Source organism: Pollachius pollachius, assembly GCF_949987615.1.
Source record: "Pollachius pollachius genome assembly, chromosome: 3".
Classification (NCBI taxonomy): Eukaryota; Metazoa; Chordata; class Actinopteri; order Gadiformes; family Gadidae; genus Pollachius; species Pollachius pollachius.
Window position 1 is genome coordinate 43,464,435 of NC_136936.1, and position 25,926 is coordinate 43,490,360.

A 25,926-nucleotide genomic window follows, 5' to 3' on the forward strand; every position below is an offset into this window, starting at 1 on the left:
GACGGACTCGACAAGTCTAATCGCTTGCCTTTTATTTTGGAATAAATTCCAAATCCTTCACAGGGAAACTCGCGCCCCCATACTTTTTTACTCTTTTCGCTCCCGCCATATGTTGCCGCTGTTTCTTCTCCCGGGGCCGGTTGTCAGAATGACAGTGATGAAGAGCGCCCCCCCCGCTGAGCGAGAACAGCGAGCCAACAGCGGCTGGCAGCGGTGGGCGGCGGTCTTACCTGCAGCCAGACACTTGAGGTTCAGCGGCAGCTCGTCGGAGCGGTCGGGACAGTCGGCGTGGCCGTCACACTCCCACTGAGAGCTGAGGAGGCAGCGGCCGTCCCTGCAGCGAAACTCCTCCGATCCACAGGAGCGATAGACTGCAAGGAGACAGAGACAGAGAGGCAGAGGGAAGAGGGAGAGAGGGGGGAGTAGGAGGAGGGTGTGGGGTAGGCCCCATGTCAGAACTGACAGTACCCAACCCCGCGACAGATAAGCTTGGTAGCTTGACTTGACTTCTGAGGGGCTGCCTGTCATGGCCGTTGAGATGGGGGAAAAAAAGTGTGAAAAAAGCCCTCCCAGAGAAAACAAAAAAAGGGGGAGGGGAGTGAGAAAGAGTGAGAGAGACATCCACTCACCACATTCGACCGACTCGTCAGACCCGTCTCCACAGTCGTCGTCGTGATCGCAGACAAACCTCTGGGGGATGCAGGCTTTGTTGCGGCAGCGGAACGAGCTGTCGTCGCACGTGTTGTTGGGCGCTAGTGCACGGGAGAGAGACAGAGGCTCTGTGTTTGTTACCGTGTTCATCGGTGACTCGTCGCGAAAGGCACACTGTACAAACGGAAGTAGAAGTTTTTCCAGAGAGGAGGAGAAGTGGCAAATAAAGATGATTTTCATGTTTCCGTTTGACTCATGCACAGGGGGGGAAGTTGAGTTCCCTGATTGGTTGTGACTTTTGAGATGATTAGCATACAGAAAGATCCAGATGGCGGGGAAACTGATCTGATTCAGAGATCGGATGCCGAGCGTGTCAGCACGTCAGAAGGAACGCTGGGTGAATCGGGAACGGGGCATGTTTTATGGTTGTGGAAAAAGAAAACGGATTACACGTCGATGTTGTAATTACACTACATACCAGCGACTCAAAAGCTGCACTATTTATAATCCCCATCAGCCAATCATCCCTATTTAATACCATTACTGTAAACAGTGATGTCGTCATTGTCACACTTATCGGCGCTTACATCCTAAGGGGACTTAGAGTACAAGTAAAAACAGACACATGTCATTCATGGGCAGGAACAGAGGCTTGCTTGTAGGCACATTGGCGACGGGGCTCAGACTCGTAGAGGTAGCATCTGGCAGGGAAACAGCCCAACAACGCTGCACTAGCTTGCCCCAGTGTAGGGCGGTGTATCGGGTCACTTACCGCAGCCGGCCGCAGACAGCTCGTCGCTCCCATCGGGGCAGTCCCTCTCGCCGTCGCAGAGCCAGCGCTTGGGCACGCAGGCGAAGGACCCCGGGCAGCTGAAGAGCCCCGGGGCGCACGTCACGGAGCCTAACCCGCCACAACGGATTCATTATTTACAGAATTCTGTTTATAATTTATACAACTAGAAAAGAGACACAGACAAAACACTCTGAGGTCCCGATTTGAGGAGTTGAAGCTAATCGTTAGCCTCGTAGCATGATTGGCTAAGTCCTATTTAAAGGTTCATCTTGTATTCAGCGTCAAAATTGCTGAAGTCAACTGGATGACTTAGGCAGGTAGTAATTATGGAATGTAAGAAGCAGTCTGATTGGCTTAGGATATAGCAAATGAGGCACAGTGATTCAGCAGGGTTAGGAGAGTAAAGTTAGGTTAGATTTCACAATTTGCAAGCAGTTATGCTATGAGGCTAACAAAATGGTGAAAGTGCCCTTAAAGAGACAATACCATGGAGGAGAGAAAAGCATGGAGGGAGCCAGACATGAAGAGTCAGGAGGATATAACGTCACATGTAAAAGTACTGAGGATATTTTCTTTTGTGTTACGACACAGTTATTATACTTGTGACTATATTTGGATGGCTTCTTTACATTTCATTACATTGTGCACAAGGGGATTTTCCGGGGATGGCGTGGAGGGGACATGCTTGCGTTGTTAAGCTGAAACCAAAGAATCCTCCCCCCGAGCTTTGATATAAAAGTAAACACAACGGTGAATTAAGCGGACCGAGCTTAAACGCATTTCCCTGGGTGTATTGTTTGAATTGTGCAGATGTAAAAAATGAAGCCCTTTGGGCCATTTCATTAATATTTCCTCGACATTTCATTACAATCCAATTATTTAACAATGTTCATAGTAACACTTCTCTATTCCTGTGGCTGGAGGATCCCTCTTGTTTTCCTACGTTTCACAAGGAGGTCATTCATTACAGGTACATCACTTTCACACCATTGCGAAAGTCTTTGCCTCCTGGCCCCCTTGATAAAAAAAATCCATTTGCCAGGTTGGCCGCCTGTTCCGGGATAATCAGAAATGCCCACGCTTGTCTCATTAACGTTCTTTCTTTCTCTCTACCCTCTGTTCTTGAGCACATGGTAGGCTGCGGAAACACCTTCGGTGTCAGCCCCGGTGCTCCTGTTGACAGGTGAGTGGGAGAGAGGGGAGTGGTGTTTCGACTGACTCACCGCAGATCTGCAGGCTCTCGTCGAGGCCGTCCTCGCAGTCGTTCTCGCCGTCGCACAGCCACTGCTTGGCGATGCACTTGTTCTTGGAGCAGGCAAACTGGTTCCACAGGCAGGACGAGTCTATGTGGAGCAAAAGGGGGGTAACGGTTTAAAACCCGAGGAGAAAATCAACCGTTGATTAAGCGACTGTGAACGCGAGCAGCACGCCGGGCGATAGACATTCTGTTTTTGTTTTGGTTTTTCCAGCAACAACTGTGCAGGAATTATCGGTTGTGTTTTGTAGTTTGTTTTCCAGCTGTTTGTTGTTATGGCACACTGCTGCCCGGGCCGGTGTGCAGTATATTACTCTTGTTTTGGTTGCAGACGGTTTACTGGGCTGCACAGGCATCCTTCAAAATCTTACTTTTTGTTTACCCCTGGAAAGAGATGATAATGAATATCGATCCAAGAAAATGATTATTCTCTTGTCCCCTTTGGGCCGGTGTCTGGGGATGTGTGTGGAAGGCAGGGGTTAGGACGGAGTGTGTGGGTCTTTGTTGGCGATGAGCATGAGATGAGCGTTGGGATGTGTTAAGAGCCCAATCAAAAATGTTAACTTGTGTTTGGGCTATTTCCGTCACCAAAAGGAGAATTGGTTCCTCTTTCCTGACGCACCCCTCTTACGTTGCCTGCTTTGAGAGGCGGATGGAAGGTCATGACGAGATAAATGTGCATACCGGCGTCTATGCATCCTGATTATTTAGATTTCCTGCGTGACATACCAGATTTGCATTTCAAATGCCAACAGCTGCTTCGAATATATGAGCAAAATAGTGGTTCTACGTTGGAGTGAAATGTATCAAAGACAACCTTTCATATTTCATTTTTTTTCCATTTTGTCTTTTTCTGTGGAAAAGCATATTACACTTCGTTCTCTGACAGATATTCCCTGTTATGGGATGAGAAACTCTGAATTTCAAAGATGTAATGACATTTTCCCCAAACCACATTCCCTTTTCCGTTATATTATCAATGGCTGAGGCTTTTTATATGATAATTAACTCTGAGAAATGGGAATATTGTCTGTTTGTTCTGAAAAAAGCAATTCCAAAGTTCTAAAGGCATTTGTGGCGCAATTCATAGCAGTCCTGAAATAAGCTGTTGAAGCTCTGAGATGTTATCTTCTCACACTGGTGCCAATGAGGCTTCCAGATAAAGGAATGGAAGTGTGTCATGCACTAATCTAGCTGCATTCACAGCCAATTTGAAGAAAGAAAATTAATTTGATAAGATATGAATAACATTGACAACGATAAATGAATTTCCAAGAACTGCCTTTCTACCCATAATGGCCGACTGGATTGCTTTAATAAGAACCAATGTTTTGCCCTTCTATGCAGGAAAGGGCAGAGGGGATGTGTATGCGTGTATGTGTGTGTCTCAACTGTTTGAATGGCGCACACAGCATTCATACAGAGTACATGCACAACTCAGAATTTATACACCCGGTTTGGCCGCAGCGTTTCTGTGGACGCCCGGGTTGTGTCGCTTGCTTGTGGCGCGTGACAAATCGCCTTATGAACCCTGCGAGGGACCGGATAACGTCATTCGTCTTTGCGCCCCGCTTGCGCAATTCAGGCACTCTGACATTGATTGAGGTTCAAGAGGACTCTTAAGCATTAACTCGTTCCATAGTCGCTCCGTTCAATTTGTCCATGCCTGCCCTTTGAAGGTCAACCCACCCCGACCTTACAGCCTGACTGCAGGTTGGCTGTAAGCGGTTTAATGCTGATAGAGAGTCATTGCAACAATGCTAAAATTAATAGATATGCCTGCTTGCAAAGTTGCCAGATTTTGTCACTTTGTGAGTGCTTTCATTGTTAAAAATAATTACTTGACAGCATGCGTACGTGTGCACGTGCATGTGCGCGTGTCACGCACAGACACAAACAAACATCTAAAGCACCCTCGTATTTTTGTTATCCTCCCCTCTCGCGTTAACGGCAGAAGCGGTGACACAGCAGTGACTCAGATAATGGGCCAATTGCAGGATTCGATTGCACGCGCGTCGCCCATGGCTCGATTACTGATGCGGCTTAATTGAAGGGACCTTTTACTTTGTCATTCTAAGTTACGCACTCATTAGGCAGCATCAAAAGCATGGGCAAGGAGGGCTCTCCCGGCCCAGCCGCTGGTGGTCCTCTGAACTCACCGCTTATCCACATGCCTCTGCCACCCACCCACCCAAACACCCACCCAAACACCCAGCCCACTCCCCCTCACGTTAGCCAGTGCTGATGGCTCATTAGGTACCCTGTTGTTTTTTATTTTTTCATCATCCCACTGTGATGTGGGGCTGTTCCCCAGACAGGCGGTGGATAATCAGGAGTAAACCGCCAGCCTTCCCTGAGATCCGGGCCGCTGAAATACCGAAGGGGAGGTGAGTCGATGAGGGTATCTCTGGAAATAACAGCATGCACAACAAAAGGTTTACTCTGCCCTAGAAAGCCCGACTGTGGTAGTGGCAATGTTTGATCTGAGATAAATTGCTTTATTCCGGTCCTGACACTCGTGTCCTGGTTTGGAGAAGGCGCTGTCTACTGTACTTTACACTCTACGGCGTGGTACAGGTAATACCCTTCGCCTTTGTTTATCTATCTAATCTATAGGCAATAGACGGCTGTACCAAAACAGAAAGAAAAACTACATTAGGAATGGTGAAAGACCACACGAAAGCACAAGAGGAGGCTCATGTATACATCATGTTCATTTAAATATACCGCAGCATTTAATTGTTTATAATTTAGCCATTAGGATCTTTAATGCCAAGGTCACCTAAGGTGATTTACTATCTAAGCCCACGCGCTCACGCAGTGTACCGGAATGATGAAGTTAATTAAATGCAAGAATACACATTACACGAAGGAAAACTGCAAGAGGGTAGACTGCAGAAGAATCAATTATATGCAAATATTTCACCCTCACCCAAACACAGGTTGAATATGTGGATTTAAGATATACACTGTTATGGCTGTGATACCATTCTTATTCAGCGGGAATTACTCCTCAGTTCAGGCTCAGTACTTAGTTCATTTTTGCCTTCCCTGGGACATGTATCGAATGGATCAGGCTTATGCAGAACGTCCACTCACAACAAAGCAAGGTTAGGCAGCATCAATGCCCAAAGGAAAACGCTTTTGTAGTAAACAGGTCAAATAAAATGCAGTTAAACAAATTCAAACTCAACGCGTGGTGAATTCCCACCCATTTCAATGTTGTGTCATTGCTTTACTACCATTTCAAACCCTTTTTTCTGTCACGGTAAATAGATTTTGTTGGAAATCCAATTGAGGGTTGCATCATTAAGATTACCACTGCTTCATACCACAAATGGGATAAAATCGCATAAGCTGCTGAAATATTTGTCTTTCAAACCAGGCGGTGCCGTGTGTGTCTCTCCTAGCCCAGCCTAACAAGAGTGGCATTAAGCACAGAGGCCTCCCCATCACTGGTTTCTTAACCGTGTTTGGGGAGGCAGAGCGAATGCGGCGGCAGAGATCTGAAACTTTGCCTAAGTTGTTTATACTGCTTTTGATGGCGTTCATTCATGTTGCTCTTGATCGCCATTGAAAACCATTCAGTGCTTTAGTAAACCCCTACCACTCCTATGCGTTTGCACTAATGTGCTTCCCGGTGAATCCATCATGAACAGCGCGTGTGCGTGCATGCGTGTGTGTGTGCTTGCGTGCGTGCATGTGTGTGTGTGTGTGTGTGTGTGTGTGTGTGTTTGTGCTTGCGTGTGCGTGTGTGTGTCTGTGTGTGCTTGCATGCGTGTGTGTGTTTCTATGTCTGTGTGTGTGTGTGTGTGTGTGTGTGTGTGTTTGCGTGCGTGTGCGTATCCGCTCAGTGCATTCGCCGACATGACTCACCGCACTGGAACTCGTCGGCTCCGTCCTCGCAGTCCTTCTGGCCGTCGCAGAGCCACACGCTGGAGATGCAGTTCCCGCTGGGACACGCAAAGTGACCCTCCTCACACTGCTGTGCGTGGGACACTGCTGGGGGGCGCGCCCAGGGGGGGAACAGAGACACCGGAGGAAGCGGAGAAGCCAGGGTCTCGTGTTAGAGAATTAACGTGATTGATCGTCATGATCCCAGTCCGCACACCCCTTTGCTCTCGCTACCTCCATCTCTCTCTAATTTCTGGCTTTCAGGTTCTTCTTAATAACATTAGCAGATTAAATAGAACAAATCCAATGGGTTCATAGCCTTACGAAATGTGATCAGTTTCATAACGATTCAATGGGATTACTTTTTGATGCAATTTTCCTCAGCGGTACGAGGATGACACACTGCCCTCTCCTCCCCTCCCCTCGCCTGTGCCGGGGGGGGGGGGTCAAAGAGGGGTCAGGGAGGGGATGGAGGTGGGCAGGTGGGAGGCGCAGGCGGAAGACACCCTACCCTGACAGTTGGACTCGTCGGCGTAATCGCCGCAGTCGTTGGCGCCGTCGCAGATCCACGACGGGTGGATGCACAGCGAGGTGGAGTTGCAGCTGATGAAGCCCCTCTCTTTCACGCCCAGCTTGTAGAAGTGAGAGCAGTCTGTGTGGTCTGAATATTAAAAAAAAATCAAAAACACACAGGCACGCACACGCACACAGGAGAGGATCACTGTCTGACACGATATATACAGTGTGGAGGAAGACAGGCTTTGTGGTGGGGGTTTTTTCGTTGAAGGAGTGGCAGACACGGGTTTAAGTCAGTGGATCCAATTGATCTGTCAGCGGATGAGACCGTGTGCTGCCTTCTGTTTTAAGCAGTAGAGGGGGATGTGGTGGGGGGCGGCGGGATGGGACTTTATTGCTATGCAAAGCACGGTGTACATACACACTAAAAGGACTTACTGCAGCTCTTTTCGTCGGAGGCGTCAGCACAGTCGATGACCTGGTTACACCAGGCTGAGCCGGAGACGCAGCTCCCGTCGTGGCAGGCCCACTCCGATGAGCTGCACGTGACATCTGGGAGGCAGAATTAACATTTCAAAACGGGGTCGGCTGCTTAGCGGATTGAGCAGATCATGCAGAGACGGATGCAGGTAAAGCTCCCTCTCTGATGTTTAGCACCTCGCCGTCTGGGTGGGAAATGGATTTTTTTTTCACATAGGTTTAAATCTCTAAAGCCCACCGGAAGAAGAAAGCGTGTTGGATCGTGATGTGTTACCATGGTTTGTGTTAGGAGCGTATAATAGGTATGGTACACATGTCATTTCTGGAGGACTTGGTACCTGGCCATCACTGAAAGCCATGAGGGCAATCCTTTATTCGGTTATTTTACACTGTTGAGGCTTTGGGAGGGCAGCGTAGTTATGAGAGGTGGCCTTATTCAGCCGTTGGTATCGCTTGAATCTGTGATTAAATCCACCATTTGAACTCGCTCCTCTGAGACGCTTTCCGTTGTCATCTCCGTGGTGATTACAATGAGGTCATCGTTTATTCCTCATTAATAGACGGACGCACGCCGGCAGAACCCCGACCAGTTGTTCCTGAAAGGGCTTCCTCTGAAATGTTTTTCCATTAATGATGGTTAAAAAAAAAGCTGGTGCTTTTAATGAGATAAAAAATGAGCTATGGTACACAATAAACGTCTTGATCTTTTCCATTTAACGGCCGACTACGATCATCGACATCATGGCAAAAGAAAAGGAGGCTTGGTATTGGCGAAAACATGGCAATACTGGATTGATGGGCCGTGTGTATCGCAGACGGATCGATGCAGGCCTTCGAGACTCCCGTCCACTCCTAAGGTCATCGGGTGCATCTGTTTTGAATTATTTAAACAGATTTGCTAACGTGCGTGGCGTTTTTATATAACGGTTCAATAATATTTGGTTCCTTGGGTTGAAAAACGTACGACAATTTATTCAGGTGTTCGGTCCTTGAACAAATTAAAGCGTTGCGGATGTTCCTCTCAATATGATCGCCCACAGACCACTCCCCCCCCTCCCCTCGTGCCTTGGATATCAGCGAGTCAGCGAGGGGCTTAGCACAGCAGGTAGCCTAGCATGGAGCTGTGACCTTGGCTGGGACAGAACTTTTCACGCTGAGAGGAAGTGGAAGCAGGATGACAGGAGGAGGAGGAGGAGGAGCAGGAAGGAGGAAGAGGACAAGGACAAGGAGGGGGAGGAGGACAGGAGGAGGAGGAAGGATGAGGAGAAGGAGGAGGAGGAGGTCACCCACTGATACAGAAGGCCTCGTCCGAGTTATCGCCGCAGTCGTCCGTGCCGTCACAGAAGCGGCTGTTGGCTACGCAGCGCTGGTTGTAGCAGGGTCTGAACCCCTTCCGGCAGCTCCGGTTGTCTGGGGGGGACGGGGGGGATTGGGCAATGAAAATAATGTTTCATTCAAAGTAGTATAAAGTGATTTGCACTTATTGTGAGCAAGAGCAAACATTGTTCACATCTGTAAACATTGCTTTAAAAGCTGCTATAAAAACATGGTTTATTGATATTGTTAAAGAAGCAGCTTTATTCTACTAGCAATGGAAAGGTATTTCTTGCCAAAATATATACATTTTTCCCCACAATGCAACTCATTCAACGTTCTGTTCTATCGGCCTTCAGGGCTTTGTTCATGTGGGATTCCAGTCTGACATGCAGATGGTTGTAAGTCGGGCGCGCCTGCACACCATGTTGTTAGGTGTTTCTACTTACCACAGTATTGCATCTTTTCGTCTGACTTGTCTTTGCAGTGGGCCACTCCATCGCATGTTTGCTGGTAGTTAATGCACTGGCCGTTCCCGCATTCAAACTCTGTGTGTATGTTGCAGGAGGAATTTTCTGCTGCAAAAGGTGAACGTGAACGGGGGGAAGGCAGGGGATAGACCCTTGTGTCAATTAAAACAGCTATTATCGAGCCGGATCAAATAGTTCTAAGCCTTTCCTGAAATGTAGATGTGAATATGGGGATGTTCATTGATTTGCAACGATGCAGTTTACACAGGAGGGGGGTAAATTCCCTTGTGGTGTTCTGACTATTTCCTTTCCACCATCTTAAGAGTGCAGTTTCTAATTCTCACTTGCCAGATTATAGGGTATCATGAAGTCATCAGGAAGTCTCTTTGTAAGGCAATGCATTTACAAGAAGAGGCCATTTTGTTTTTAGAAACCGAATACACTTTCTAAATAGAGAGCAAATACTCAATACTCAATCAGCATTAGGTTCAACATATAATATATTCTGCAGTTCATCATGGGAGGGGACAACCTCAAACAGACAATTTGGGACGTGTGTAATTCAATGTTCCGGCTCCTGTGACTTACACACGCATCTGTTGTCGTCCAGTAACACACGCTCGCCCCGGCATGTACAATTAACCCGGCCATCCGGGGTCAGCAGACAGAGGTCACCGCAGCCTCCATTCTGGTGTCGGCATGGCGACAACTCGCCTGCAGGACCACACGCACACACAAACACCACGTGATGTCGGGGGACAAAAAACACAACCCGCGGTGAATAAATAGGTAGGGGAGGGTTGGAAATCAGGTGCAAAGCCCGTCGAGAGTGCGCCAAAACAATTACTGCTTCACAAGGATGCACCCGGACTTAGCCTCGAGAGCTCTATTTGTGGATCCGCAAACAACGCTATTTCCCTGGCTCGCTCACCACACCAGGTGGAGGGAGGCAATGAAGTGTGATGCGGCCTATTGACTTTGGAGGATGTTAACAATAGCAGCTCCTCTATTGTGCGGCAGAGACAAAGAGGAAGGAGATGGGGGGGGGGGGGGGGGGGGGGGGGGGGGGGGGGGGGGGGGGGGGGGAAATGCCAACTGGAGACCGGTATGCAAAGTTAAAATAAACACAAAAATGTGGAGTCTAAGGGATAAAAGATACAGCACCAAGGAGCCGGTGTTGGCCGAGGGGACACACAGCCCTGATAAAAGCCTGTGTTATTGGGGACCTCGTGCTTTGTGTTTTAAATTTCTGAGACAAAGAAGGGGGGGGGAACCACCTCTTGGTCTCTCTTGGTCCAAGTAAACATGATGAGGGCATGCAGGTGGGGCAGTTGAACATAAAGGCGTCCATACTAGGTCCCTGATATAGAAAGTCGACTTGCCGAAAGGCACAATAAAAGTGTGCTTTTTAGAAAAAGCAAGGTGAGGTGAGTCATGTGTATTATTCTTTGTGCTAACCAGATAAAAAATGAGCCAAAGGATCTCTTGGCACTGGAGAAGAACCACTGGGAACTACCTACAGCCCATGCCTCTGTCCTAGTTGCAGCTAAAATACTATACTACACTTTAGAGAATATACCTTCGTTAGGGGGATGCTGTTTTATTAATTGCATTGCAAATAAAATATATAGCAAAATGCTTAGCGGGATAATCATATTTCACACTACGTCAGCATTCCAGTTTAGATTATCATTCTTAGAAACATTTGCCTTTACTTTAGAAGGTAAGGTAGGACAAACTGGCATGAAACAAATACAAAGAAATACAAAGACACCGCCAGCCAAGTAACAACACAGTACATCAGACTTCTTGTAGAAGTAGTACATTGATGTTTAAATACATACGGACAGGAACAGGAGGCTGCACACTGCCCCGATGCCTGCACCCCACACTGCGGGCATTCCCTTTCACAACCACAAACCATCATGGCTCTTCACCAGAGGGCTGAGAGTGAAGCTCAGAGCGCCGCACCACGGAGACCACCACTCACAGTTGTTGGTGTCTCTGGCCACGGCGATGATCCCCATGGGTTGGTGGGGTATGTCCGCACGCAGCACCTTGGTGTCCCCTCCCGTGAACTTGTTGGAGCGTAGCACCGCCCGCCGGGCCCAGTCCGACCAGAAGATGAAGTCTCCGTAGATGGCCAGGCCGAAGAAGGTCCCGGGCCCGGATTTGACGATGACCTGGAGTCGTGGAGCACAGATGAATCCCAGAGGTTGCCCTCATGCACTTGGTTCTGCTGTGTTTGTGGGCTAAGCAGAACCTTTACAGGCTGGAATTAAACTGGGATCCAGCAGTCCTACCACATTATAGCCGAACTTCTGGGGGGTGACAGCACAGAGCCTGGGCAGGAAACCAAAAACGTAAAGAGGTTCGAATTATGCCTTGTTTCCTGGGTCATTATGGAGATATTCTTGCGAAGAGAAACTAATTTGCGCGAATATAGGAGGCTTTCAGAAGGGAATTTTGTGTCTCTCTCGTGGCCAGTTGTTAGTTTCAAACATTTACAGAGGTTTTCTCTACAGTTCAATAGTGTTGGCAAAGTTCGTAATTGCTGGCCCGGGTTTGTAAGCCAATAAAGTGACGATCTCTGCCTCCAGGAACATGATTGGTTGAAACAAATATGAAGCGAGAGAGAGCAAAGCGCCCCGTTCACCAAGATTTGCGCTCCTCTAATCAAATCTCAAATCAGACAATAGATATCAAATCTATAGCCATCAGACTATAGATTTGATTAGGAAGACTAGGTTGGAATCTAAAGATGCTACCATGGTCCTGGGTTTCAAACAGCATTGTCATAACAGGGGTCTGATTCGAAAAGAGGTAGTGTGGTAGCGGTGGTGGGGGTGGGCCTCGGATCACCTTCGGGGTGGGGGTCCCGTAACAGGGGCTTCCTTGATGAGGAGGCGAGTGTGGCTAAAGGTTAGCGGGAATGTGGGGTTCCGGCAGATTTTGTCGAGAAGCGCCCGCAGTAATAAACGGGCAGGCGTAATGGCGTCTCGAGTCATTAATCAAAAAGCTCACCCAACCCCGCCCCCGCGACTGCTTAACCCAGATGTTGGGGGAGTAAATGACAGTGTCATTGGCAGGGAGGCAGGAATCCATCAGATGGCTTCTTTAGGGACCCCCCACCCGCCCACAGTCACCATAGGAAGGAAGGAACAGGCTGGGTGGGGAGGGAGTGCGGTCTCCATCCGCTGCTGTAACTCTCAGCCATTAGTGGGACACGCTTGTAAGCAGAATCATATTAGCACTGCGCCATGATGGGATTAATAGGACAGGTGTTGATTAAAAGGCGCACTGCGTGAGGAAGCCACGACCGGCCTTTCAGTGGGGAGAGACGGAGAGACGGAGAGAGGGAGAGATGGAGGGAGGGCGGGGGAGAGAGGGAGAGAGTGGGAGCCAGAGCCAGAGCCAGAGAGGGAGAGAGAGAGGGAGACGGAGAGAGAGAGGGAGAGAGTGGGAGCCAGAGCCAGAGCCAGAGAGGGAGAGAGAGAGGGAGGGAAGTTACAGAAGAGAGTAAGAGATAAAACGCCAGATGGGTAAGGACGGAGGGTATTGATAGGAAATTAGATTTAGTAGACGTTCGTATGCCCAGGCCCACCACAAATTACTCTTGCGCTAACTATCGAGCGGGCTGTAATGTATTTAGTTCAGATCCCTACCACAATGGTTTGCAGTTGTATAAGAAAAAGATATGAGGCACATACATGGTTTGGAAACTATCCTGAATATTGCACACCTTTATTTCGACCGGTTAAAAGGTTAGGTTGAGAAGGAATTAACTGGAATAAGGCAAAGTTTTGCTTGCACATCCAGAGCCTCTTGGATTACAGATTCACAAAGACAACCATATTTCCCATTAGTTGTGCAAAAATACCAAGGCATAACATTTTGGAAAAGAGATTAGTTAAATGACATATCAGACGGCGAAACCTGTCATCTATAACACCGCCCGTTAACACCCCAAACTAAATAAACGCTGCCTTCATTTGACATGCGTGCCATCCATTTCCAGTCCCTGAGCATGTCAAATCAGACATCCGACGACACCACCCGACACAGCTCCTAATTAATATTCCCTGTCTCTATGCCTTGGAAAGGTTGTCTCTCCACCGCTCTGCTGAGAATGGCACCCCCCCCCCCCCCCCCCCCCCCCAACGACCCCCCCCGCCCCGACCCACCAGGACATGCTTCCATCCCTACAATCAGCATTAGCGTTCGGGTGGGTCTCCAACCCTAACCCCACCATCCCAAACCACCCCCGCACCACCACCTCTTCCCTGCAGCCGCAGCCCCTGCTCCAGGGCGACTAAGCTCTGCTTCATTTCCCTGTTTTTAATTGGCCCAGTGACGGACTCCACTGTGCACCTACGGAACGGGGGGAAGTGTGTGCGCGGAAGTCGAAAGTGTGTGTGTGTGTGTGTGTGCGTGAAGCGGGTCAATGATAAAGCATTCATTAAAGGAGCCAGGCCGAGCTGAGGGCACGTGCGGCGACTCTCCGAGCGCCTCTCGCGACCCCACTTGTGCAAATGTATGGCTAGCTAAATTGGACGGGGGGCCGCGGCGCTGGCCCTCGCCGAGGTCACGTGAAGCGCAAGTTGGAAACCCGCAGCCAAAGGAAGAGCGGAGGGGTTGGGGGGAAGGCGAGAGAAGGCGTGTGACGGTCCCTGCGCGTGCTTCGTAAGGATAATACTAGCACAGTCTTACAGAGGGGAACATACCGATTCCGTCCACCCCGCCCTCGATAAAATACATTATGTATTCGACCTCTCAGGGATAAAATGAGTCTGTGCCACCACCGCCACCACCGCCACCGCACACACTGCCCCGCTGAGCTTTTTGGGATTTTTATTTTATCAGGGAAATGACTTCTATAATTAAGAAAACCATTGGCACGCCGACGGAATTTCAGCAGAGCGAGTGCTGAGAGGTATTTCATGGCCGATCCGTTGTGTGGAGGCTAAAGTCCCTGTGGAGCTCAATAGGGGATGAGCAATGATGTGGCAGAAAGAAAATTGGTTCATCTCAGCCGAAAGAAGGAGGAGGTGGGGGCAAGGGCGCATCTATTTGACGTCCTCTCGCTGAATATGTGTCCTTGTTTTTCAGATGCTTCTGAAACATTTCCATCATTTGAGAGAGACGGCTTTCAAATCTCACGCATTCAAGCATGGATGGACGGACATCCGCTAGTCTGCTGTCGAAGACGTACTTCGAATTTACGCCTTTTATTTTATCTACCAGCCAGACCAAGCTAGAAATTGAAGGTAAAAAATCTCAACCCTCCCTTTGGGACAAAGCCACTCCACAAAACACATAAAACATTAAAACAAATAATAATAAAGGCGACATTGAACTTGAGTTATTTACACGTAAAATAGGAGCTCTTTCGGTAAAGCACGTTGGGTCGGAAACAGCCGGTCGGATAGAGAACATTCAAAAGCATTTTACCGTCAAAAGCACCAGCTTTCCTAAAAACAAGTGATACATAGAAACATAGAAAGTAGTCCATCACACTCACATATCTGTTAGAACCGTCGTAGTCACATCTCTCGATGCGGCCCAGGCTTCCGTCCGAAAAGTACAACTTTTCTGCCTTGTGGTCGATTGTGAGTCCATTGGGGGTCAGGATATCAGTGCTGGCGATGACCCTCAAGTTGTTGCCAGCCAGTGTCGACCTCATGATGCTGGGCCTCTGCTCGTTCCAGTTGGTCCAAAACATCAGGCTGCAGGATTCCAGAAATAAGAAAGCACCAAAAGGTTAGCGGTTAGAGGTCAGAGGGTTAGATGTTAGAAGTTATAGATAGGCGTATTCTCATTTGAGTGGTTCGGAGTCGATTGTTGTGAGGTCATATCAAATTTTAATGCAAATTTGAGGGAAGGTGTTTAAGACTTTAAAACAGGAAAAATGCAAAATGTTCGCATGGCCACGCACAATCGTGATAAATGCTGAGATTTGCGGAGAGCACTTTACATATACCACGCAACTCATTTTGTAGCACCTTGCATTGTGGTGACATCCACATGTCATCAAATCATGCCGTTTCGCCGAGAACAGCGAGCGTCATTTTTGTGTCCCGAATGATTTCAGACCACCTCAGCAAAGAGCGCAAAAACAAATATGTGTTCAATGAAATTGAATCTTGGAGTGGGCATGACAGCTTTTAAAAAGAGCTGCGGGGGGAGCTTGTCAGATTCCTCCGAGGGGTAACAAACAGTTACAGCAGATCAGGGGGAGAATCTATTCGCCGCCGCTCTACAGTGCTGGAGGGTGGAGGCGGAGGCAGCGCCGGCAGTGTTCAGACACCAAACTTACGGCCGCCGCCGCCGCCGCCGACGCGGCTCACCGTGACCTGTCATCAGTTCTGCTGTGCCAAGCCTTTATGAGATCCCTTCCGCGGTGGGCTGGGGAACGCTCTTCGCCTGCCTCTTCCAGTTTCATAAACGTAGAAGAGTGGTCGGGTCCCCAAGGCAGTTAACCAAAGTAGGTGGTAATAGGAAGACCGTGGAGGAAGAGGATAATCAAACGGGGTGAGAGCTACAAACGCTGGGGAATTTTGCCAGATAAAATCAGAGGGGTTGGGTAGCATACATGCTCTACTATTACAGGTGGGTTTGGACATCTGACCTATTCCGCTTAACTAGCGGTAACTAGCGCCCACCACCGCTACCCCTTTATAAGGAATGGAATAAATCGAGTGCTAAAGGCTGTGTGGTATTTGAATAGGAATGACCAATGTGGTCGGTGGAAGTCACTTTGGATGAAATCATCTGCTAAGTAACACAATGACATTCTCCTTAAGTTACTGTGCAAAGGTACAGTGTGGGGTGCAGAGGTGTGAGATAATCACAGACAAAAGCAAAGGGGATGAATATAAAAATGTTTAATGGCTAAATGATACATCGAGGCCTTCAGCCGAGTTGATCGAGGTGAGGTGCCCATTTTCTCCACTGATTCGGACTCCACATCATTATGAAGTTGGGGAAAACTACTCTCCAGGGTTAATAAGGAACTCAGTCAGGAACCGCCGGCCAGTGGCTGCTAATTAATCACTTCACTTTAAATTCTAATTATCAGTCAGTATTTCTGGAGAGGATGGATATGGTGCCAAATTGCCAACCAAGGATACAGTCTGAGGTCAAGAAATTAATTTAGCTGGGCCAGCGGAGAGGGATACATGGATATGTGCTCTGTCCAGGGTGTAGGTTGTAATATCATCTCAATACATGAATCTCGATGATGCATTGTGTAGTTTGATGCAGTGAGAGCAGTGCTGTGTTAAGGAGAAACAAACAGAGGAAAAGAGGAGAAGATCCTTTTTGTCTTCCCACTTCAATAAAAGTGTCGCGATAGATCATATCTTTGCAATAATGTCTAAGATGCACAATTTCCTTGTAACAAATATCATGGAAGAGCTCAGTTACCACAGCTACAGAAGTTGTGGTTTCTAAGGGAACGGGTGTGCTTTAATAGGCATTTCAGTTATGCTGAATTTGGTATCTAAGTAACATGTCATGTTTGTATCAATTTAAATCCCATTTGCGTCTGTGAAAAAAAGGCTACAACCTAAAATGACAATTCTGTTTGTGACAACTCATACATTGACAGTAATCTGCCGTTGGAACAAAAAAGCCAGCATCACGCCATCTCTCTGACACGCTAAACAACATCGATGCATCGTCGTAATTAAAATGATAGTGGAGTACGAACAGGAAAAACATCAAGCAGACTGACAGAAAAAACAACGATAATAATGAGGGAAAAAGACAATATCACTGACTTTTGACACTCGTCCAGGGCGAGGACGTGCGGGTGGTCTTCCTCGGACAGAGTGACCACCGCCTGTCGACTGAAGGCGCCTGCCCGTTTGGGGTCCACAGTCTTCCTGCTGATGGTGGAGGAGGTGGAGCTGGTCCAGTACAGTGTGTCCCAGGCCCGGTGGTATGCCAGGCCCTCCACAGAGCCCACATCTACAACAGACAGACAATCAAACCGACGGATGGAACAGTGAACCGCACACTGATGAAATTGTTGCTCTTTTGTCGGTCAAAAGGTGACATCCTGAGGCTATTGTGTATGACAATCACACAACGCTTTACATTGTTTTCTTTCATACATAGTTGTCATGTCATTTACGCTGTCTAGTTTTGAACCTTGCCTCCTATAAATTGGAAAACCAATCGATTTAAAACCGTGACCTCTTTGTTTGCAGGGCAATTAGATAGAGAGGTCTGTTTTTAATTGAAGTTGTTACGCACGGATGCTTAATTAGGTTATTTTTTGGAGGGAGTGTTTATCAGCAGTTTGTTTACAATATTACTTTGAAGTGCACTCCAACCTCTAGTGGTCAGAAATTAACTATTGCAGCTTTAACTAATGACAATTTAGGATGGAGAAAATAATGCCGCATAAAAGCAACATGTACTTGAGTACGTAAAATGAGGTATTCCTCCTCCGCAAGCTACAACCCATTTTCGCTCTTCTCCTTGGTCTGTCAAATACTACAGTTCCATGTATTGAGAGGGGAGGTATAGTGTTGGCGAAGATGAAACATCTCTTAGCTGTCAGGGATAAAAAGATATTTTAGAGAAAAGGAAATTAACTCAATGTGAGCTTCAGCTCACATTGAGCTAAAGCTTTCTAGGGCAAGGGCAGAAAAGATCCTAGGTTCAGGAATGTGGAAGATTTTTTAAGGAATAAACATGGGTATGTTGCAATAATATGTAGTTACATCACAACTGGGGATAATTCAGACTTAGCTGGTTTTCCTTGCATTATTGATTGTCGTAAAATATAGCATCTCTTTTTAGAATAAAATAGTATCAAGAGTACCGATTTACCAATTTGTTGTTTTGTATGTAATATAAGAAAGGGTAAAGTGTTTGCCAATGCAATATCCATGACAAAATTAGGCAAACGTATGAGAAAAATATGACATGGCTTCATAACAGGACGCATTCTACAGTTATTTCCTTTCCCTTGTCCTAACAAATCGACAAAAACCCACAGTGACAGATGTTTGTTTGGGCAATATTACTCAATGTGTATTTGATGCAATCTTCATACAGTGTTGTTCTGTTGAACTGTTACAGCCTTACAGGGTTGGGTAACCAATGTATTGACAGGCTGGAAAAAAAACGTGAAGAGAGGGCATGAGAGAGAGGGGGAGGGAGAGATAGAAAGACAGATAGAGACAGAAGGAGAAAGAGAGAGAGAGAGAGAGAGAGAGAGAGAGAGAGAGAGAGAGAGAGAGAGAGAGAGAGAGAGCAAGAGGCACTGCATGTGTTTCCTAATGGTCAATTATTTACTTGAGAATAGTTTTTGGCAGCAGATCAATAAATGATCCATCAATAATGACCTTCACTGGCTGAATGCTGTGCTAGCCCTGGGTCTTTATATATATATATATATATATATATATATATATATACAGAATAACACATTATGTAATAGCTATTTTATATTTTTTAAAAAATCTTGCTTTGACAGAAAATAAAAATGCTGTACTCTCCGTATACTCTTCATTGTGGTCTTGGATTCAACATTTTGCTGTGGCAAAAACATGGCAATTCTGAAATGGCCTGTGGAAAGGGAAAAGCTCTCCTCCCCTCAACAGAACATCTGTCTGCCATTTGGGGGGGCTCCTCAGCTGCTACTTCATCAAGCTAACTCTACCCAAGATCTCCAGGAGGCTCTAATGACGTACGCCCAGTCTGCCATGAATGGAGTCCCTAATTGGTCGTCATGGCGAGCATGTGGTCAATCAAAGGGATATGGGCAGAATCTGGTCCTCTGGAAGAGCCATAAAGCATGGACTACAATACTTCAGGCTCTACCTGAGTCAGCTGATTGCCAATTAAAAGTTTGCCGTAAAATGTGTGTGACAGCTTGGAGTAAGTCACAAATCGTTGTCTAGACCGCAGAGTAATTAACAGGGGACGCAGAGTTTAATTAGGGAAATATGGATGATTAACATCTTCACCCTTCTTCAATGACAGGGCGCAGACAGAAACTTTGTAGGAAGCGGATACAAGAAAAGGATGTGGGGTTCTTCAGAACCTCAGTCTGTGTACCATGTAGCTGCGCTGCAATACAAATCAGCTTAATGGGGACCGGGACTTTGGGTCTTCACCATTGGTGTAGGAAACAGAATATTTAGTGGAGCATTACAGGAGGAATAATGGAAATACCATTGCATTCTGAAATTAAGTCCACTGACTAAGCTTTTCGATGCTGTTTGCTGTTTTTTTGCGCCTGGCAAGCAGGCATCCGCTTAAGTATTAAGGGATGTAATCAGTGCTTAGGAATTCCCTTAGATGTATTATTATGGCTGTTTATTCCTCCAATAATTATAGTTCTTTGACAGAAGCAGGACAAAGTCTTACCGTGCATTCGATTCATTTCTACAGACCGGGGGAAGACCATGGGGAATAGGTGAGGTGAAACCCTTGTGCCAGGAGTAACCCCAGTCCCAATCTTTCATTGGGATGGGGGTTATGTGAGCTTGGATTTAGGGCGGCCTTACAGGATGACAGAGGGTTCCAGTCAAGCAGAACAAGGTCTTTCTGCTGTGTATCTGGCTTCACTCAAGCCCATCAAGGCTAGGACTAAGGGAGATTAAGATCCAGCACCGCCATCTGTGCCAATCAGGAGGCAGTGTATTATCTGGCATATTACGGTTTTAAGCAGTTTAGATGTAGAGGTTGGATAGTGTCAAAATGGGAAATTTGCCACAGACACCTTATAGCAGTTTCGGGCTTAAAATGTGTGACAGTTACATCAAAGAAATCCAGTTAATCAATAGCTACGACTAGCTCTTACCATTCTATCTGACAGCTTAATTGGCTTCTTTGACATATTAATACACGCGCCTTTCAAACTGTTGATGTAGGAACGCAGCCATGCAACATACTCACAGAAATACATGTAATTGAAGGTTTATGCACTTAATACTTCAAATGCGAATGCACTCAATCAGACTTACTAAAAGGTTTAAAGAGCTTTTGAACCCGAACATTGTTGCCATTATATCAACATGAAGGATCCTACATAGAGCTGTCACCTGTCGCTTCAGAAACCGAATCCTTATCCATTATAGAAGAAAAATAACACCCTCCTTGTCAATACAGAATATAATTTGTTCTGTATTTTCCAAACATGCCATGCAAACACACAACTAGTGATCGACCGATATTTCGGCCGGACGATATTATCGGCCGATATTTGCGTTTTTTACGTGTATCGTATCGGCCGATATTTTTTTCAGTTATCGGACGATTATTATTATTTATTTTTTTTAATTATTTTCTTCGGCATGATTTACAGACAGTTCAATAAATGTTCATTTCTTTTAAATTGAGCCATTGTAACATTTGTTATCATCATTGTGTCATTTTATGATGTTAATTGAGGGCGGCTTAGCCTGGAAATTCAGACCCATATCTAGAAAACTGTAGGGTCTGGCAACGAGTAATGAAAATGGCCCAACTCGAGGGGCCGCACCAAGCATGCATTCTGAAAATATCAGAAGAATACAAGGGGTGGCGTATCCAGACCAATGGAGCTAACCAATAGATAAGACTCTTGACGTATCCGGTTGGTAAAACAGCAACGCTTTTGGCCCGCCTATATTGATACATCGATGTGATTGATTAGTGTTCTGGGCCAGGTGAGGCCCAGAATATACATGAGTATATTGCTTGGTCCCAGAGTGACTCCCTGAGCAAATTCAAATTGTGCTCTCGCGAGAACTCTGGATTTCCAGGGTATTATCAGCTCCAAATATCGGCTCAAGAAAATCGGGATTGGCTATACGGTTATCGGCTAAGGCTGATGAAAAAATATCGGTATCGGCCCTCAAAAATCCATATCGGTCGATCCCTACACACAACAGTTTGGATGTGAAATCACAATCAAGATTTCCTTATTGAGTTGAAAACAGACACATCTTTTGTGGGATCTGCGGTCAGGTCAGCCGTGGACAGAGAACGTAAAAAACCCGCTGTCTGCTGGTCTTTCCAGCCGCCTCTTATCAGCTTAAGTGCAGTAAAAGGCTTATTCTTATTCTATATCTAATCAAAACAACACGCAAATATTAGCCTGCCTGCTTTGTGAGAATGGAATTAAAAGTCTCTCCGAATAAGAAGCCTGTCACAAATACAGGCTGGTTTTGATATTAATCAAAGCAATCTAAGTCCGGGATTATAACGTTTACGTTTTAAGCAAAAATACATGTCCAAACACGAGTAAACCCCACTAAACCCCCCAAAAATCATATCCCTTACTTTCTGCTATGATCACCCTCCCCGTCCAGTCGTCGTTGATCATCTGGATGTTTCCAAAGTGGATGTCGCTGTAGAAGATGCGGTTGCTGCCCGCCGTCGTCTGGCTGTAGTCGAACGCCAATGCGATAACGTTCTTGAAGAAGGTGGGCTTCTCGAAGGGCTGCACGGGCGAGTTCAGGTCGCTCTCGTCCGACAGGTGGATGCTCTTGAGGATGGTCCTCTCGGAGTAGAGCAGGTAGCCCTCGTAGCGCTCGCAGGCGAAACCGTCAGCGGCCAGGTGGCCGTGGGCGCAGGAACACGTGCGGCGCCCGCTGCCCAGGTGGAAACACAGCTGCTGGCAACCGCCGTTACTCCGGGCACAGGGGTTGGTTCCTGTGTTGGGGCGGAAAAATGATTAATTTAGTTCAAACATCGCCAGCAAAGAACATGGAAAGCACACCTGAGTTGATTGTTACTTTGTATGTTGCTCTTGAGTTGTGATGTTCACATTTTTGGAAATATGAAACTTGGAACGGGTTGAAATCAATGGCTCTGTGCATGATCAAAGTGAGAAAAAACGTTAAGACTATTCTCAAACCCAAAATGTTCTGGCAGAACCAGGCTTTCGCGGCCGAGAACCTCAACTCCCAGCTATGCCACATGGTGCTTGAAGCTAGCAACAAGGGTGCGTGTGTGTGTGTTCGTCTTTGTGTCAGACACGATTCAATATAAGTTGAAACCTCCACCTTTCTCCCGGCCTCGATTGAAGACGGTGACGTCCTTCAGGTTGACGCCCAGGCCACTCCTCATGGTCACTGCGTCCGTGGCGTCGTTCTTGAAGCCTCTCCGGATGGATCCGTTGGAGTGGGCTCTGAGGGACACCAAACAGAGTGAATTTAAAAGGCCAATAACAACAGAGTAACAAGAGTGTCAGACTCACTCTGGGCATCAGAGTGCTGGACTTCAATGAAAATGAATTTGGTTTCTATCCCCACCCCTGCTCGGTTTAGCTGTGAGCATCTTGGAGTTAAGAAGCCTAATCCCTCTGTGCTCTTTAAAACCCTCTGCTTACCGTTATTTCTTTTGGACTGGGTCTGCTAAAGGGCCTAGTTGTAATTGTATGAGTCATGCCATAAAAATTATACTTTTGCAACCTGGAATATCAATTTAATTTAGACTCCTTACCCTGAGAATACAGGCAACTGAAATATATTTAAATTCAGACATTGACCAATCAATTTTATGTTCTACACCATTCAGAGATAGCCTCGCGGCAAATGTAATTCATTTTTGCCCATGGGCAGGATTGACCAAACCTTGCAATTAACGGTTAGGCTGGTAAAAACGCATGCTTACGGCTACAAAAGTATACAATGGATCCACCTAAAAGTCAAATGGCATCAGCGTGGTCTATTCAAGACATTGTGAGAGCGAAAACAAGGTTCTATTAACGTGGAGCAAGCACAGAGCTTGACAGAAGCCTTAAGATCTGCCCTTGGCGGCGACATTGAGGCTTGCCTGTGGTATTTACATGAAAAGGTGGCCGTTAAGATTTCCATGGGGGATCCGTTCAAGGCAAGGGTTAACGCCAGGTTAGTCCTGCAGACTTTGCAAGGCCAATGCATGCATGCTGCATTTAAGGATGTAATAAATTACCTGTCAGACCAGTAGATGTAAGGGCCGAACACAGCCACAGAGAAGAGGTCCACGTTGGCCGCTGACAGTACAATCTCCCGACCCTCGCCCGTCTCCAGGTTGATCCTCTCGATCTTGTCGGTGCGGGCGTCGCACCAGTATAATCTGTTTTCCTGGAAGTCATTTGCAAATAAGCGTCACTGGCGCAGCCTTTTTTGCGCCGGATGAGACAATGCGAGATGAGCTGACACACTGAGCGCCTCGGCTAATTTGGCATCCTTGAAAAGGACTGAAGACAATGAGGTGATTGGCTTCTCTATGGGCCTATGTTTGATTTTTAACTGTAGCATTAAACAGTTGGACTGGTTACAATGAGTACATTTGTAAATGAACAACACAATTTGAACACACGCTGTCTGACACTGTTTGAGACTAATGGTCAAATACTCATCATCCACATGCAATTTTTGTCATTGGTGCCAATTCAGTTCTGTTTCAGTAAAAACAATCAATTATGCACTGAAAGTGGGGACCTAAAGACGCAAAGTGTTGCCAAAAACGCGAGATGACAATTCGGACGTGAAGCCTTAATTTAAATTAGTGCTGTGTTTTCAGATTGTGTGGTGCCCTCGGGGGACCACCGTAAGAAAAGCCGAGACATGGTTACCTCGTAGTCTATGGAGATGCCGTTGGGCCAGGTGATGCCCGAGTTCACCAAGGTGACCTGGTCGGAGCCGTCCAGGCGTGAACGCCCGATGCAGGGGTTCTGCCCCCACTCGCTCCAGAACAGATACCTAGTGGGGGGGAGCCATACACAACGGCATCAGACACGTTGCTCTAAAGCACACGGAAGAAAAAAACTAACTTTTTCAGATTTGATGGAGAATTACACACACTGACCCATTTCTATCCCTCTTCATATCCCTCACATGATTACGATCTAATGGGCGTCCGTCTGCACCTTAGTCCCACAACATGCAATATGTCTACTGAGTACTACTGATTTTCCTTAGAAGAGTATTAGCACCCTTGATGACATTGGGTGCGAGTTCTTTGTCTGTGCTCCAAAACGTGCACCCATGGCCAAGAATGCCTTCATTCACTATCCATCAACACCTTTATATGGGTTTTCTGAAGGTGCCTGAGTCTCTTCTGATGGGAAAAGGGCTGCCGGCTGGTCTGTCTATAATAAGTTCCTTAGAAAGCATTGTGCCTCATGTAACAGGGAAGCTATTGATCACAGCTGAAACCATTGACAACCGCACAGCCCATGTGGCGTCGACATGGATGCTTTAAGTCTTTTGTGAAGAGGTACAAACCCTTTGTGAGGGTGGACAGCGATTGCCCTGGGCTGATCCAGCCCCTCGGATATGACCACGGAGCGGTAGGCGCCGGAGAGACGGGAGATTTCGATCAGATTGAAACCGTGGTCCGTCCAGTAAAGGTTTCCTGTCAAAGAGAGTTATGAAAAGGAAACAGGCACGTGGTAACCTGCTGGGATTTCTCATTCCCCCATTAAGTGACAGCTTAAATTAAAAGGGATAGGTTGTCAACAGACCCAAGCAGATCAATACTTAAATGATAGACAGAGTGTAATAAGGAGGCAATATTTGCTGTTTATTATTGAGAATTCATTTTCCCATTTACAGTCCCACATTGAACACTTCTAGAACAATTAATATGCTTTGTTTGCCTTGGCTTCGGCTGAACTTGGTTGTAAAACTCTGTTTTGTCTCAATGATTAGAGTTATGTGGATTCAAGCAAAGCATTTACTGCTCTCCATGAGGCCATTGGCTGCGATATTACAATTCATAACTTTTGCCAAGACACAATAACAATTTCCATCAGTCTGGAGTTTTACTGCTTTGCTTATCTGAACCACCAAATAGTGCCACTGATTATTATTAGGCATGTGCATGGTTTGAAAATTCATACATTAACGATTGCATGTTTACGCAAATTACCATTACCCTCTCTGAGAAAATCGTACTTACAGATGTGTAGGCACGTTTCGTAGGCGCTACATAAATCCAAATGTATAAACGTGTTGAAAAAAACCAACTTGTAAACCCGCCAGTAATTCAGTGCTCGAGTTTCAAATTCTTGCTATGTCTGCTTCTCACACCGTTTGCATTCGGATGGAATCCCCGCCGCTACTCACCGGCGATCCAATCCACGGCGATGCCTTCCACGCGGCTGATCCCCGTGGTGATGATATCTTCCCTCCAGGTCTGGTCACGCTTGGCTCTGGAAATCCTGTTCAGACCCATGTCGGTCCAGTACACCGTGTCATTTCCTGTGGAACGGGACGTGCCCGTTGGTCGGGCAAAAGAGAAGAAAATGAGGTGACGATGATGGCCCCCACGCTCATACACACGCACGCACTCGCACACACAGCATCAAGCCTGGAACACACTGACTCCGGGAGCCGCAGTGTTTTACTGCAGAACGGCCCATTTCACCAAATGGGGCCAAGCGTTGGTTATGATGTGAGCTATGATGAAGAGAATATCCACATAGTTCATACGCTCTGCTGACACACCGGTCTCAAAGGAAAGAGGCAATCGTTGGCATGAGCCCTAATGTGGTTTTCTTACAGATTTATGCAAATGTGTGTGTGAGTGCCTGTGTTATAAATGGCCATAGAACCCCC

At 46.8% G+C, this 25,926-nt stretch overlaps 1 protein-coding gene across 1 annotated transcript in view; it reads right to left on the reverse strand.

Moving 5' to 3' along the window:
• Positions 1–25,926, reverse strand: part of lrp1bb (low density lipoprotein receptor-related protein 1Bb) — a 226,681-nt gene that overhangs the window by 43,526 nt on the left and 157,229 nt on the right. Inside the window, exons 36-54 of the mRNA XM_079731578.1 lie at positions 25,435–25,569; positions 24,592–24,721; positions 23,940–24,066; positions 23,294–23,445; positions 22,384–22,508; positions 21,659–22,030; positions 17,155–17,344; positions 14,895–15,099; positions 11,364–11,556; positions 9,962–10,087; positions 9,353–9,481; positions 8,880–8,999; positions 7,548–7,661; positions 7,105–7,254; positions 6,576–6,698; positions 2,668–2,787; positions 1,424–1,552; positions 630–752; positions 92–371 (exon numbers count right to left, since the gene is read on the reverse strand). Of these exons, the coding sequence (XP_079587704.1) occupies positions 92–371; positions 630–752; positions 1,424–1,552; positions 2,668–2,787; positions 6,576–6,698; positions 7,105–7,254; positions 7,548–7,661; positions 8,880–8,999; positions 9,353–9,481; positions 9,962–10,087; positions 11,364–11,556; positions 14,895–15,099; positions 17,155–17,344; positions 21,659–22,030; positions 22,384–22,508; positions 23,294–23,445; positions 23,940–24,066; positions 24,592–24,721; positions 25,435–25,569 (3,043 nt within the window). The remainder of the gene's footprint in view (positions 1–91; positions 372–629; positions 753–1,423; positions 1,553–2,667; positions 2,788–6,575; positions 6,699–7,104; positions 7,255–7,547; positions 7,662–8,879; positions 9,000–9,352; positions 9,482–9,961; positions 10,088–11,363; positions 11,557–14,894; positions 15,100–17,154; positions 17,345–21,658; positions 22,031–22,383; positions 22,509–23,293; positions 23,446–23,939; positions 24,067–24,591; positions 24,722–25,434; positions 25,570–25,926) is intronic.